Here is a 14,966-nt window from a genome sequence, read left to right on the forward strand (position 1 = left end):
CAGACGCTACCAGTTCGTGGTCAGTTACCGCTGTAAGGGACATGTATCCGAAGAAAGTACCAGGAAACACCGACACATTAAAGTATCTGGATATACTGAAATGGCAGTATGCATTTGGAAAGATTCAAAGGCGGATAATTGAAAATCTGGGGCCATGAAGCAACTTTTTGAGACAAAAACGTCAAAATTTGGAGCTCCAACCGGCTAGAGGCCAAAATTAGCATGCCATAGCCTTCAGAAAAGCTCATAGACTCAAATTCACTTTTTACTATCGAAATAGCATCATTTTGAGCACTTCGTTCAACATGATTTATCTAACCACCAGCTTCATCCTTACATCTAATGGCTCTGTGGCCGAGCGGTCTAAGGCGGCAGACTCAAGTTCTGTTATCGTAAGATGCGCGTGTTCGAATCACGCCGGAGTCATTATTTTTTGTGAATTTCACTTCCTGTTACTAGTTAAGCGATATTTTTTAGGCGCGCTTCGTAATGGACCTCGTAATTCATTGCTTCGGTCCTTTCTCGGTGTATGGTGCTGTGTGGTAGCTGGTGCACGGAGGCAGGTCTTGCCTTCTAACGCTCTAAATCGTACATACCCACTGAGTCACCTACTTGCAACCACCACTATCCTTTTCTTTTTATACTTTCCCATAGATCATGGTACAACCAGTAATTACGTCCCTTTTGGACACTGATTTGTACAAGTTGTCCATGCAAGCAGCTGTTTTCCAGCACTACAAAGATGTTCCAGTGAAGTATAAGTACACCAATAGAACTCCACAGATGGTATTGAGCAAGGATGCCATTGAGTGGTTGAAAGAGCAAATTAGTCTTTTAGGAGACTTGCGTTTCACCGAGGACGAGTTGAAATACATGTCTGAAAAGATTCCAGTGCTTCCAGCTGACTATATTGCAGGATTGAAGGACTTCAAATTGGAGCCTTCTAAGCAAGTGATTTACGCCAACGACAAATCGGATGTTAAGGATTTCGAATTGACCGTGGAAGGTGCTTGGTTTGATACCATTTTGTACGAGATTCCTATTTTGGCGCTCGTGTCAGAGGCATATTTCAGATTCGTGGACACCGAATGGGACTACGAAGGACAAGAGGAACTTGCAACCAAGAAGGGCCAGGAACTCTTAGATGGAGAATGTGTGTTCAGTGAATTCGGTACCAGAAGAAGAAGATCGTTCAAAACCCAGGATCTTGTGGTGGATGCGCTCGTAAAGGTATCTAAACTGTCACCAAATGGCAAATTTTTCTCTGGAACTTCGAATGTGTACCTAGCCAAGAAGTATAATGTTGCTCCAATTGGAACAATTGCTCATGAATGGTTTATGGGTGTGGCATCTATCACCCAGGACTATGTTAGTGCTAACAAGATAGCCATGGACCGCTGGATCGAGACCTTCCCTAAAGCCCCAGGTCTTGCACTCACTGATACTTTCGGAACTGAATCTTACTTGCGTGTCTTCGAGAAACCTTACACTGACCTATACGCTGGCGTTAGACAGGACTCCGGCGACCCTGAGGCGTACGCCGAAAAGCTTGCAGAACACTACAAGAAGTTGGGCTACCCTGAGAAGTCGAAGACGATCTGCTTCTCTGATTCATTGAACATCGAAAAGTGCAAGCAGTACAAGGCCAAGGGTGAGTCTGTGGGTTTCAAAGTGATCTTTGGCATTGGTACCTACTTCACTAATGACTTCGAAAGCAACGTTACCCACGAGAAATCACACCCTCTTAATATCGTGATCAAGCTCACAGAAGCGGATCATGAGCCCTCCATCAAAATCAGCGACAATATCGGCAAAAACATGGGAAAGCCCGAAGTCGTTGAGAGGGTCAAGACCGAATTAGGATACAAAGAAGCAGAATGGGCCGAAGGCGATGAAGCTCGCAGATGGTGATTTTTTTGCTCCCATAACACTCTACTGCTTTAAACTACAATGACTATAGACTATAATGACGACTTTCCTGTATGCGACCACTGGGACATCACCCAGGCGCTCTAACACCAACCCATCTCTTCACCATTGGAGATTACAATTCCAGTAGAACTCCTTAAAAATGGCTGTTTCCACCGAAGAGCTCCTAAAGGTGCTTTACATAGTGGACGGTTCCGAACGCAGCCTGCTCCAACATGAGGCTGAAGCCCAACTCAAGAAATGGGAGTCCGAGCCTGGCTACCACTATGCTCTCCAGGACATCTACCTTAATACAGAGTTACCTATGCACGTCAGATGGTTAGCAATCATTTGTTTCAAGAATGGCGTGGAGAAGCATTGGCGTCCCTCCCGCCAGAATGCTATCAGCAAAGAAGAAAAGGCTGAAATCAAGAAGCGGGTGTTTAAGTTGATTGGAGAGAATAACAGCCAGTTGACAATTCAAAATGCACATTCCATCGCTCGTATAGTTCGTTTTGACTTCCCCAGTGAATCGCCTACCTTGTTTGATGACCTCAGTAAGACATTAGAGGATTATGTCTTTGTTCAAGGGAACCTAATAGCGACTAACAATCTTCTCATAATACTCAATCAGATAATCAAGGCGGTGTCAATGGTTCGAATTGGAAGATCTAGACATGCCATGCAAAGTAAGGCGCCCATCATCGTTCCCATTTTGATCAAACTGTACTGCAAGTTCTTCCTGATGTGGACTTCGTCATTGGACTTAACTATCATGGAAGTCTGTTATCTTTGCTTAAAGAATTTAAGACGAATTATTCCTGAGGGATTTGAACAGCCTCATACGAATCAAGACATCACTGATTTCCTCAAGTTGTCGGTATCACATTTACAAGGTTTGGTGTCTGAGCATGAAAAGTATTCATCAGATCTCTTAGAACGTTATGTAAAGAGTTACAGCAAGCTTTATGTCAGTCTCATCAATCTGAACCCTACAAGCTTTGTTCTTGTACCTTGTTCGCAAGAAATTGTCACTACGTTTTTATCCTTACTTGAAACAAGGGCTGAAGATGTCTACAAAAGTAATGAAGATAACGACTTCTGGGAAACTCTCGCACTTAAGGGTTTCTTAATTTTGAAGAAGTTGGTCGCCTATGTTTTCAAGCAAGGTGCCGTCACTCTTAAGCAGAGGAACGATAAAGAGGATGTTGGAAACGCTATCAACAAATTAAAGAAGAACTTGTTTACACCTGAGGTCATTTTTAACTTATGCGATCTCATCATCAATTGGTATTTGAGACTTAAGCCATCTGATCTCGAAAGTTGGCTACTTGAACCAGAGGAATGGGTCAATGAAGAGTTGAGTTCTAGCTGGGAATACCAAGTGAGGCCCTGTGCTGAGAACTTCTACCAAGACCTTATCAAGTATTTCAAAAACGAGCTCTGTGACTTTATCCTCAACAAAATATCAAATGGCCTTTCTGGCAATGAGTCTGTGTCCGACATTCTCACGAAGGATGCTACGTTGTGCACGTTCCAGCTTTCGGCCGACTCCATCGCTAATAGTGTTGACTTTGATCAACTTTTAACGCAAGTGTTCCTCCCAGAGGGTCTCAAGAATGATCTCGTGGAGAATAAAATCATCAAGAGAAGAGTCTGCTTGGTCATTGCAACTTGGGTACCTGTCAATTGTTCGCGTGAAAGCAGGGTGAACATCTACAAGCTTCTTCTTACCTTTTTACAATCTGACAACAAGATCAATGATAAGGTCGTGAAGTTGACGTCTATTCAGACTTTGAGAACAATCATCAATGATTGGGACTTCAACAAGCAAGATTTCCAACCTTTTTGAAAGACTTCGTCTCGCTCTCACTTAGCATGTTGGACGATATGTCATTTACGGAATCGAAGCTTTATATCTTGGACACCTTAAGCGCTTTAATTGAAAGGTGTAACCCACTCATTGATGAGCAAACATTGGTGGCCATTCTTCAGATTGTGCCATCATATTGGGAAAGTTCAAAGAAGAACGACGAAGCTATTTTGCAATCTTCTTTACTTAGAGTTCTCAAGCAATTGGTTATTGCCTTAAACCAGAATTCATCGCAAACTCATTTCATCACGCTTCCATTGATTAAAGCATGTTGCACACAATCATCCGAACATTACTCCCTTCTTTCTGAAGATGGATTCGACCTTTGGTTAGCGGTCGTTCAATATTTCCCTACGAACGCAGAAGCAACTGATACTTTGATCGATCTTTTCACGCTTTTGCACCCTGCCTTGATGGATGCAACTGAAATTCTCCCTACAATTTTGTCCATAGCAAGAAGCTACAGTTTGTTAGCCCCTAAGGTTTTTGAAACTGAAGCTGGTCTCGAATCCTTCAGGGTGATGTCAGGTTATTTGCCAAAGATGCGTGATGATGCCTTTGATGTTTTTATCACCTTAGCAGATATACTTTTTTTGCAAGATACTAAGAACGACCAGCTCATGAACGCTTTCATCAACAGTGGCTTGTTCAATGCGATGGTCGCATACGTCCTCGACGAGGACCATAGTATTGTACTTGCAAATAAGATCTTGTTGGTCCTTTCAAGACTTGCAACCAAATCAGCAGAAGCGTTCTTGAACGTCATGCAGCATCTCCAGATCAATTCGGCGCATTTCATTGAAATTTGGATGAAGTATTATAAGAACAACGGAAATCCAAGAAACAAGAAGGTCAACTTACTTGCTTTGGTTTCAGTAGCAACATATTGCGTTTCAAAGAACTTACATGGAATGCCTGAAAAATTTGGAGAGCTTCTCAGAAACTGTTTCTTGTTCCTAGAAGAAGTCAACGAGGACACATCTGGAAATTGCCAGGTATACGAGGGAGACTATATCTACAGTGATGTGGATAACTACGCATATCTCGATCCTGATATTGCTCCACACGGTGAGAAAGTCAGATACCAAAGACTTCTCGAAAGCACAGACCCTGTTTTAAAGATCAAAATGCGCCAATACTTGAAAGACGCTCTTCTCCAGATCCGGAGTGAGCTTAGCGAGAACGACTTCATCACCTTAATATCGCTCAACGACCAGTACACACAAGAAAAAGTACAACAAATACTCGCATGATCAACTATCCCTAGCATTTAGAAATAATAGCATTAATCCTAGAAATATTTTTCGTAAAATAGGTTTCTTCCTCTCCAGGCTATGTGCATGAATCTTACGATCCCGACGGAATGCGCCCAATGGAATTTGAGATTATCACCAACTTCCTAAATCACCAAGATTATGTTATTAAGACATGTGGGAAGGTTTACGCCTTCTATAAGATCTGGCGCTTCGCTTTTGACCAGAAATGGTATTATGCGTAGCGCTCTTGCTCCTACAAGACTCTACAGCCAGGATTTCAGACAGCCTTCGGAAGAGGACATCAAGAGAGCCCGTGACAATTATGAGAGATATCAGCAGCAAAATGAAGATAAGTTCAAGTTGAGAAACAGATCTGCTGCTTACTATTCGGCTTCTGTGGTTATGCTCTTTTTGGGTCTCGCTTGCGTGGCTGTTCCATTCTACAGATACCTTTGTAGGAGAACCGGATGGGACGGTACCCCAATTACCGATGCCAAAATGTTTACTGCTGACCATGTGATTCCAGTGGATACCAACAAACGTATCAAAGTTTCCTTCACGTGTCAAGCGTCGGGTATCTTACCATGGAAGTTCACGCCGTTGCAGAAGGAGGTGTACATTGTGCCAGGTGAAACTGCTCTTGTGTTTTACAGAGCAAAGAATATGTCCAAGGAAGACATTGTTGGTATGGCCACGTACACTGTGACCCCAGGCACTGTTGCAGCATACTTTAACAAGATCCAGTGTTTCTGTTTTGAAGAGCAGAGGCTCGCAGCTGGCGAAGAAGTCGACATGCCCGTTTTCTTCTTTATTGACCCAGACTTTACCAAGGACCCATCTATGAAAAACATAGACGATGTTGTGTTGAACTACTCGTTCTTCAAGGCCTCATACCAGGACGGCGAGTTGGCGCCTATTCCAATGCCCAATGTGGAATTGAAGGCCACTGTAGTGTAGATACCATGTAAATAGCCCCTTTAAGTATATACACTCGTCATGTTTTGGTAAGTGTGGGTGTTTTGCAACCACCACATTCTGTATATGTCTCAGCGCACTAAACGATCTCACATCACCTACACCATAATGGTATGTCGAAATCAGATCAGTGCGTTTGAGCTAGTACTAACATCAGCAACACGGCATAAAGAGAGAAAAGCTATCCGAAGCAGCCAAAAAGGCCAAGCTTGAGAAAGACCGGGTGAAAATTAAGCATTACAGAAGACTTACAGCGAAGTGCCTTAATGATAAAAAGAACAAGGTCTATAACAAGGATACATTCAGCGAAACCACCACGCTTCTAGACCTCAATCCCGAGTTCAATGCCATCTGGAACTACAGAAGGAACATTCTCACCCTGCTTTTCGCCAGTGGCGAGTTCAACAAGAAGAAGGCTTTGGAGGATGATCTAGGTATGGTTATGCAGATGCTCAAGCGGTTCCCCAAGTGCTACTGGATCTGGAACCATCGTTACTGGTGCCTAGCCCAGCTCCTGGAAGACAACGAAGCCAATTGGAAATTTGAACTTGCCATCGTCCAGAAACTCCTAGAGATGGATAGCAGGAACTTCCATGGGTGGCACTACAGGCGATACGTGGTGGAAAATATGGAAACACTGGCCAAACAAGCTGCACAGGGAGACAAGAAAGCTGAACTTCTTGCTGAGTTAAAAATCGACTTGATGGATTTCCAGTATACCACAGAGAAGATCAACAAGAACCTCTCGAACTTCAGCGCGTGGCACAACAGGTCCAACCTTATACCGAAGATATTCAAGGAGCTTGAAAATGTGGATGATTTGACGCCACTCAAAGAGTATGAAAAGCTTCTTCAAGTGTTCGACTCTCCTTCGTCCCTTTTCAAGCATGACCTCCAATTGCTCAAAACAGGTATTTACATGGATGCAGACGATACGTCCGTGTGGCTGTACATGCACTGGCTCGTAAGCGAAGACATATTCGTAAAAGATCTCAAAGCCAAGAAAGAGTTTGAAGGCTCCATCCAGCAACTTCTCCAAGACGTCGAGGAACTTAACGAACTTGAAAAAGAAGATAGCCCCAAAGGAAACGATAACATATGGTGTCTTAAAACCATCGTCGTTTTGCAGGCACTCTTGGAGGACAACGCCGATCTTCTCCTCAACAAAGTAAGTGCCCAACTCAACCGCCTCATTGAATTGGATCCACTTAGAAAGGGCCATTACAAGGACCAGCTTGCAGGTGAGGCGCCCCTCATTTAGCCCAGTTGGGCAGCTATTAGTATGGGATACAATAGGCGCTGGAGTTCGCGCATAAAATAGTGTACTGAGGATTCCTATTGAGGAAATTTCATCTTGTGTCGCACATCTCAGACCTAACTAGGAAGGCTTTTGTGGGGAAGCTGAAAAGACATATAAGGATGGGGGCAGACGGTTCCTGAATTTGTCCGTCAAGTCATGTCATCACAGGATAAGTTTATATTATATTGGCTCGACGAGTCCAGAGCACACAGAATCTTATGGCTTCTTGAGCTTCTTGAGCTTGATTACGATGTGGATGTCTATCTACGCCACGAAGAGACCTGGAGGGGACCTCCTGAATTGTTCCATGTTCATCCCTTGGGCAAGTCGCCCATCTTGGAAATCAAATTTGCTGATGGGAGACCCAACCTTCAGTTGGCTGAGTCGGGGTTGATTATTCTGTACCTTTTGAAGAATTATGACCCCCAGCGTCGGTTCCTGCCGAAAGGTGAAAGAGAACAGATCAAGATGGACTACTACCTTCACTACGCTGAGGGAACGCTTGAGGCGATTTTGATGTCCATGTTGATCAATTCGACGGCAAAGCGTGTGGCTCCCCTTGGAATGAGGACCCTTGCCAAGGTCTATTCTCGTGGTGTGAACAACGGTTACTACATCCATGAATACCATCTCAATTTGCGCTACTTGGAGCAACAGCTCCGTGCAGAAGGTACTGGCTACTTTGTGGGCGGCAAATTGACTGGCGCTGATATCATTTTGAGTTTCCCCATCTACGAGAACTTGTTTGATAACGAAGCTGGAGTCAAGGAATGTGCTGACGAGACTGACTTATATAAGAAATACCCCAATCTCGCAGCATGGTGTGACAAGATCAAGAACAACCCTGCTTATCTGCGTATCACTGATATGATGAGAGCCAAGGTTGACGAGATGTACGCAATGAAGAGACGAAGAAGGTGATAGATGATAAATAACGACGAATTATAATAATATCTCATACTCGCATTCACTGTACTGTTATTATTTAGTCCAAGCCCAAGGATTGTCTCTGGGACTTGGAGTTAGGGTCGAAGTATGGAACCTCAGCCAAAGATGTCACTCTGGTACCGTGTCTTGGCTCCAAGCCTTCGTGGTCCCAAACAGCATTGTGCTGAGAAATTCTGTTATCCCAGATAGCAGAAGTACCTTTACCTTCTTCAGAAGCCCAGTTGAATCTCACCTGGATATCCAAGTTCTTCTCGTAGACAGAGAACAAGTACTCCAAGATAAGCTTCGATTCAGCAGGCTCCAAGCCCACAATACGGTCAGTCATGGAACGGTTAACGAACAAAAACTTCCAGCCGGTGGCAGGGTGAGTTCTCACAATAGGGTGCTCTCTCTCGATGTGCTTAGGACCCTTCAATGGGTTCTCTCTGTCCAAGTAACCATGAGCAGAACGGAAGATAGCGGTCTTGCCATCCAAGAACTTCTGGAAAGCTGGCGACAATTTATCATAAGCAGCGTAACCAGACGCCCAAAGAGTGTCACCGCCGACCTCTGGAATAGTGTCGTTGTGCAAGTGGGTGATACCAGCTGGCTGGAACTCGTGGACCAAGTCAGTGTGCCACTGAGAGTTACCCTTGCTGTTGTCTCTGAAAGTCAATGGAAGACCAAAGAACTCTCTGGCGTAGTCCTGCCAGATCACCGTGATACCTGGAAGAGACTCGCCTTCGACAGTATCTGGGACTCTTGGAACCTGAGCGTGGACTTCAACCTGACCCCAGTAGTGGCCCAATTCCAACTGCTTTTGTGGAGACAAGTCTTGGTTCTTGAAGAAAACGACCACACGTTCAGCGATCAAAAGAGCCAATTCATCTTTCTGCTGATCGTTCAAATCAGACAATTGCAAACCTTCAATCTCGGTTCCGATGTGCTTAGTCAAGTTCCGGACTCTCTTAGCAGCACCAAACAAGGCTTTCTTTTCTGGGTCGGCGTTCTTACCACGCTCAACGTATGGGTACTCCTTGTTTCTGATCTCAAAGGCTTCATCGACAAACTTTGGAATGTCCTTACTCTCAGGAACCTTTGGGTACCCCTTCGACAAGTCAATACCATACTTATCAAATCTCTTACGAGCTGGCTCGGGAAGTTTTTCAACCCAAGAAGCCTGAGCACCAAACTTGGCCTTGGTATGATTTTTACCGCCAATAGGTCTGAGGCTAGTCAATCTATGGATAGTCTCCTCGACTTCGGCCTGGTTGTCCTTGATATCAACTGCTGGGGACATCTTGAATAATTGATTGATTCGATAAAGAGAATGTTTCAAGGCCCGGATGATATCATCATATTTATAATGCACTAATAGTGTCTACCCGCCCCGACCATTAATGGTCTTATCGTGAACCACAATTGGGTGCGAATTTGCAAGCACCACACTTTTGACACAAGTATGCGCGGCAGCTGCATAGTAAAGGTAGGACTCTCTATCTACCTTAATCAAACTGTGGCATTAAGGGGTAAAGTGTTGCCTTGCACATATCCAAAATGAATTAATAAGCAAGGCATTGTCCGAATGCAAACGACGAATCGGATTAAGCGGGTGGTAAATAGAGTTTCGTTTTTAGCCAAATGCGATCTAATCGCCGTTTCTCGATTATTTATCGTATCGTGAAATGAGCACAAAGTGGCTCGATGCTTCTCTATTTTTTGCAACCATACATCCTTCCGCCACAAGAGACCAATTTCCACTTCCATGTTCACAGGGAAATCAATAGACAGCGCTTAAGTCTCCTGCTTCATAATCAACCCATGTAACCAAACAATTTTGGTCGAAATCTCGGTTATACTCAGAAAACTGGCCCTTAGCGCAGCCTCTAGTAGTTGGAGTGTTGGGACAATTGCGATACGGGCTATGATGATAACCAATATCTCTGAACCAATGGATTTGACGTTTGTCGGCAAAAAGCGCCAACCCGAGCGAATGCACCGGGGCGTCTCCCCATCTCTCGTAATAAAACTTCCCTGTGGAGTCTAGGTAATTAACCCAGTTAGTGTATGCCTCTCCACGATAAAAGTCCATGTCAGCAATTTCAAAGTTAGACCAGAAATGGCACGTGGAGTAGCCGTGTGCTACCTTTGTTTTCTTTGGGTTTTGCTGGTCCTCGGTTATCCACTGGAATGAACCGTTCTCATTGACATACTTGTAGTTGTCATCCAGGTTCAAAAAGTTCAAAGTCTCGGGGTAAAGTGTCTCAATGCTTTCGTCAATGTCGTAAAGGTTGATTGTGAAGCCATATATCTTGCGTGTTCCTTCCAAATACTTAAACACATCATAGTTGACGTCCGTGAAAAACTTGACGCTCGGTTCAAGACGCCAATAGTACTTGTACTTCTGCAATTCTGGCAAGTTATAGAATTTAGCCGAATAGAAACGGCACATATTATGATACGAAGCTTTCTTAGCATATGCAACGTTGAGTTGTTCGAGTCTGTCCATAGCTTCCCTCTCGCGAGTCAAATCCACGAAATCAGGCTTGTTCCATAGCTCGGGAGGAATTTGCACAAACTCCATGGGAGCATCGGTATACTTTCTGATCTTCTCTTTGAAGCGATCCGTAAACGGCTGGTCATTAAGGAATGTATATGGATATTTGAACTTACCATTGAACTTGTTCTCGAATGAACGGATAGCAACGCCGATTTTAGCGACCTCGTTATTCCTCACCAACGATACAATTGTAGCATTGGCGTGTTGATATTCAAAAGGGTTTTCGGGTGGACGAATTGACTCAATGTTGAAGTCCTTTGGTTCGTTGATCTCTTGGGCTAAGATCTCGTCGTACCTGTCGTTATTGGCCTGGAGGATCTGCTCGGGTGTTCCCTTCTTCTTTTTTAGATTAAGGAAATGAAACTGAACATTGCCCTTCTCTAGAATGTAAGGCTTCCTAAAATCAAGTGCCTTAGTTGCTTCTAGTTGTCTGAGGAAACCTGAGAAGTTCTCCTTCACGTCAACCTCGAACTGTACGGAGATGAGGATGGTGATCCCGATCAAAAAGACCAAAGGTAGCAAGACTCGGACTATTAGCCTCGGTAGCTTGAAGGACAACAAGGACAACATTATGGATTTGCCCTATGGCCTATATACGAAGTGGTTCGAGTTGGATTAAGAAGAAGTTGGGCACTGCCTAGCCCTTGTCTACAGGAAACTGGTAGGCTTTGCAAGGTGGGTAACAGAATCGCGTAGAGTTACTACTACTTTAAGTTAAAGCACTATCATATATGTATTAAAGAATTAAGCGGCAGTTTTTAAACAACCTTAATTAAAAATCGTAACCTGGCTGAGCAGGAATCTTCTTGTCAAGATGTGGACATCCCTTGGCGTCACAGCCCTTTTTGGCAACATCAGTAGCCCACCAAGAGTAGTTCTTGGATCCTCCAGTGTAAACCACACAGAAATAAATCAAAATGGCAGCAATGGCCACACCCGAATCAAGGGCAATGGAACTGACCAAGTTGTACTTTCTCCACCATGAGGTGTACTTACGATGGATGAAGTAGTTGAAGATGGCAGCGGTGACGAACCAGGTGGAGAAGTTGTAACCAGTAACACCTGGGATCATGGCAGCACCACCGAAGAAAAGAATGGGGTCGAATCTCTTGACCCAGGACTTTGGTCTGTACTTGCACCACAACCAGTGGGCAATTGGCACAAGAGCACCAACGAGGAAGAACCACAAGACCCAACCGTATCTTCCACCAGGGACGAAGATCTCGCTACCGAACAAGCCCCACATAGTGTGACTGTTGAAAGAAGTCTTTTGCTTTCTGCAAATCATATTGTTCGCGGCGTTGTCAGTACAGATGTCGTCAATGTGGTGCAACAAGTAACCAGTGACAGATGGAGACACAAGGGAAGCCCAGATACCGGCAGCGAAAAGCATGAACATGATGTTCTTTGGAGGAACTCTCATGTAGTGAGCCATCTTAGCACCCTGGGCCATGTGCATACCGTGCTGGATGATACTGAAACCGAACGAGTAGAAGTAAAGAAGGGTGTAAGCGTTACCCTTGTACCAGTTAGCACTGACAATCTCGAAGAAACTGGCCAACGAGACGTTGGTGTTGGCTCTGGCCTCAAGAAGAGAAAGTGGGACAAACATGACACTTCCAATCAACACAGAGACAAAGTATCCACCGGCATCGATTGGAGAGTCATCCCAACCTTCACTGAAAGCAAATCCAAGAGCCAAACTGATGACCAAAAGGACGGCGTAAACCCACTTAGGGAATTCCTTGTACTGTCTAACAGCCTGGTTAAAGATATCGTCTTGCTTACCTCTGTTAGCCCATGGACCCCAAATCTCAGAACGGAACTTCAAGGCGGTGTGGACAACAAGAGCAGCGAAAACAGCAATACCAAGAGCCAAACTCATCAAGAAAGCAATTGGCATGAAGGCCTGAGAGTAGTCGTCAAACTTGGCACGGTCAAGGTTCCAGTTCTCGTCAACAATTCTGGTGAAGTTGTACTGCTTTCCGGTGACATCGAAGACACTGTTACTCATGATAGGCATGTGGGCAGTCTCCCAATGGTTCTGGTAGTAAAGACCTGGCATGACAACCCAGATCCAGAACACGAAAGAGAAGAACATGGAAGCAACAGCGAAGAATGGTGTAGTCAATGGGTTATTGATAGAGGTGATTTGGGTCCAGTCCAAAGTGAATGGGAAAAGACCAAGACCAGTCTTCACACCAAAGACCTGGGAAAGGGGAGCACTGTCTGGCTTGATCCAACTGATCCATGCGCCAATGGTGGAAAAGAATGGGAAGATAAGATCAGGGAACCAGTAGTATACGAACGAGCAAAGGAAGACAATGACGAAGAAAATCCAACGAGGCATTTTCCATCCGTGAACAACTGGATTGTCTTTGGAGTAGATGGACTTAAACAAAGCAATGTTGGAAAGCACACCAGGCCAGACTCTCTCAGCTGGAGTAACCATGATGTCTCTGAAAAGACCAACAAGGGCAACCGAGTGAACGTAACATGAAATGTTGAAAAGAATTTGACGTGGAATACCAATATCCTTCTTGAAGAACTTAGTGTCCTCAATAACCAAGTTGTTCACCAAACCAGCACTGATAACGACATTACAGAAGACAAAGATACAGGTGTGTTCCTTGTAGTTGAAAGGACCAGGGTTCAAGTTAAATCCCATGCCGAAAGGAAGTGGCACTTCCCACTGCGGCACCACCATGTACCACAATCTACCGATTGGCCAGGCAATGACCTGGATAACAACCACACCGATACCAATAGTAGGGAAACGCATGTTGAAGAAAGAGTCAACACCAGCAACAACGGCACCAAGACAAATGGCCATGACCCACATTCTCAAAGTCAAAGAAGGCAAGTCTCCATCATCGTCCATCAAGATGGCCATGATATCACCTTGGTTGAATTTGAAACCATCATCTGTGTCCAAAGAGTTCTTGGACTCAACAGCAGCCAAAGCATGGTCCTTAACGGATTCCTGCTTGTCTGAGTAGTCCTCACTCAGCTCCTGGAGGTATCTGTCGGAGCCTCTCTCCTCGATCTTCTCTTCATCTACCCTTTGGGACATGGCTAGAGATTAGATGCAAGTGATCAATCAGATAATCAAAAAGATCAGAAAAATGGGGACAAGCCGCTTCTTTTATAAGTACTTGAGAGGCATTTTTTCTTTCATTCTTTCATTTCCTCATCGGGAGTTCCGTTTCTCGGTAGCTACTTGAACTTTGATATCTGCATGTTTTTTGCGAGAAGGACAAATGAAATTCAAGAACGAGATGGCCAGGAGGGTTAATCACAAACTTACATTGAACACGCTGCATTGTCCATGCAGCAAATATAGAAATGGTGCATCGTGACACAAATACTTGTGATTCGCCATTCTACGAAAGAGAGTAGTTTTAAGAGAGTGAGGGTCTCATTGACGCTAATTGGCCTTGCAGGGCTCTGAACAGGTGCGTCGAAAGTGGCACATCCAATGCACGTCACGACTGCACACGGCACGGAAAACCCAACCTTGACTAAACAGCTTTTACTTTTTTTGCAACACAAAGTCGTGAATGCAGCTTTAGCGCTATTGATCTGATCAGATTACTTATGCAACAAAAAAAAATTTTTTTTTTTCGCTCAAAGCCCGGTTGTGGCTTTCTCGAGGCACGAGCGACCCTGAAGTGTCCTGTTGACGTTATTTGCTCGTATTCTGTTCCTCTGCAAGTCGTACTGTCCCGCCTTTCAAACTCCAAATTTATTTTCTCAGATTCCGTGTTCGTCCAGGAAGAGACCAATAGTCATGCACGCCTGGGCGCTTCATAACAACCGTCCTTGCGATGTACTCTACATAGAGTTGCAAAAATGGGATGTCATCTGCATCAAGACAGAAGTTTGACAGCCGATCCCCTTGCGATTGACGAGGTGCAGGGAAATAACCACTAGCAACGAATCATAAGCGTCGGTTAAAAGAAAAAGAAAGGCAGGTAGCACAAATGGGTTTGTGATGTTTCAGGACGCCTCATAATTAAGCGACAGCCCATGTTAATTAAGAGGATATAGCCAGAGAGATACGAAACAGCCTCACCAAAAGCAGACACCTAAACGGTATTTTCTCCACTTATTCATGTCACTTTTGATTTGTCGGAATGAAGCACACTTCTCTTTTTTAGGGAACTG

The 14,966-nt window shown here is 44.4% G+C and overlaps 7 protein-coding genes and 1 non-coding gene across 8 annotated transcripts; 5 read left to right on the forward strand and 3 right to left on the reverse strand. All coding sequences in view use genetic code 12, as the record gives it.

Moving 5' to 3' along the window:
- Positions 1-344: 344 nt before the first annotated feature.
- CXQ85_002489 lies at positions 345-426 on the forward strand. Its single transcript has one exon. It is a non-coding gene; the product is annotated as a tRNA-Leu (tRNA).
- Positions 427-657: 231 nt separating this feature from the next.
- On the forward strand, positions 658-1,911 carry NPT1 (nicotinate phosphoribosyltransferase; the record flags this gene model as incomplete). Its single annotated transcript, XM_025486158.1, has 1 exon — positions 658-1,911. One exon carries the CDS (start codon positions 658-660, stop codon positions 1,909-1,911), a length of 1,254 nt encoding a protein of 417 aa, XP_025343708.1.
- A 160-nt stretch (positions 1,912-2,071) lies between these two features.
- Positions 2,072-3,760, forward strand: KAP120 (Kap120p; the record flags this gene model as incomplete). The annotated part of the gene is made up of 1 exon (XM_025486159.1): positions 2,072-3,760. The coding sequence occupies one exon, from the start codon at positions 2,072-2,074 to the stop codon at positions 3,758-3,760; it is 1,689 nt and encodes a 562-aa protein (XP_025343709.1).
- Positions 3,761-3,786: 26 nt separating this feature from the next.
- Positions 3,787-7,273, forward strand: BET4 (Rab geranylgeranyltransferase; the record flags this gene model as incomplete). The annotated part of the gene is made up of 3 exons (XM_025486160.1): positions 3,787-4,997; positions 5,238-5,985; positions 6,170-7,273. The coding sequence occupies 3 exons, from the start codon at positions 3,787-3,789 to the stop codon at positions 7,271-7,273; spliced, it is 3,063 nt and encodes a 1,020-aa protein (XP_025343710.1).
- A 195-nt stretch (positions 7,274-7,468) lies between these two features.
- CXQ85_002493 (uncharacterized protein) lies at positions 7,469-8,233 on the forward strand (the record flags this gene model as incomplete). The annotated part of the gene is made up of 1 exon (XM_025486161.1): positions 7,469-8,233. One exon carries the CDS (start codon positions 7,469-7,471, stop codon positions 8,231-8,233), a length of 765 nt encoding a protein of 254 aa, XP_025343711.1.
- A 64-nt stretch (positions 8,234-8,297) lies between these two features.
- Positions 8,298-9,539, reverse strand: CXQ85_002494 (uncharacterized protein; the record flags this gene model as incomplete). The annotated part of the gene is made up of 1 exon (XM_025486162.1): positions 8,298-9,539. The coding sequence occupies one exon, from the start codon at positions 9,537-9,539 to the stop codon at positions 8,298-8,300; it is 1,242 nt and encodes a 413-aa protein (XP_025343712.1).
- Positions 9,540-10,019: 480 nt separating this feature from the next.
- Positions 10,020-11,369, reverse strand: KTR4 (putative mannosyltransferase; the record flags this gene model as incomplete). The annotated part of the gene is made up of 1 exon (XM_025486163.1): positions 10,020-11,369. The coding sequence occupies one exon, from the start codon at positions 11,367-11,369 to the stop codon at positions 10,020-10,022; it is 1,350 nt and encodes a 449-aa protein (XP_025343713.1).
- A 202-nt stretch (positions 11,370-11,571) lies between these two features.
- CXQ85_002496 (OPT family small oligopeptide transporter) lies at positions 11,572-13,872 on the reverse strand (the record flags this gene model as incomplete). Its single annotated transcript, XM_025486164.1, has 1 exon — positions 11,572-13,872. One exon carries the CDS (start codon positions 13,870-13,872, stop codon positions 11,572-11,574), a length of 2,301 nt encoding a protein of 766 aa, XP_025343714.1.
- Positions 13,873-14,966: the final 1,094 nt, after the last annotated feature.

Source organism: Candidozyma haemuli (assembly GCF_002926055.2).
Source record: "Candidozyma haemuli strain B11899 chromosome Unknown D_2014730914, whole genome shotgun sequence".
Taxonomy (NCBI): Eukaryota; Fungi; Ascomycota; class Pichiomycetes; order Serinales; family Metschnikowiaceae; genus Candidozyma; species Candidozyma haemuli.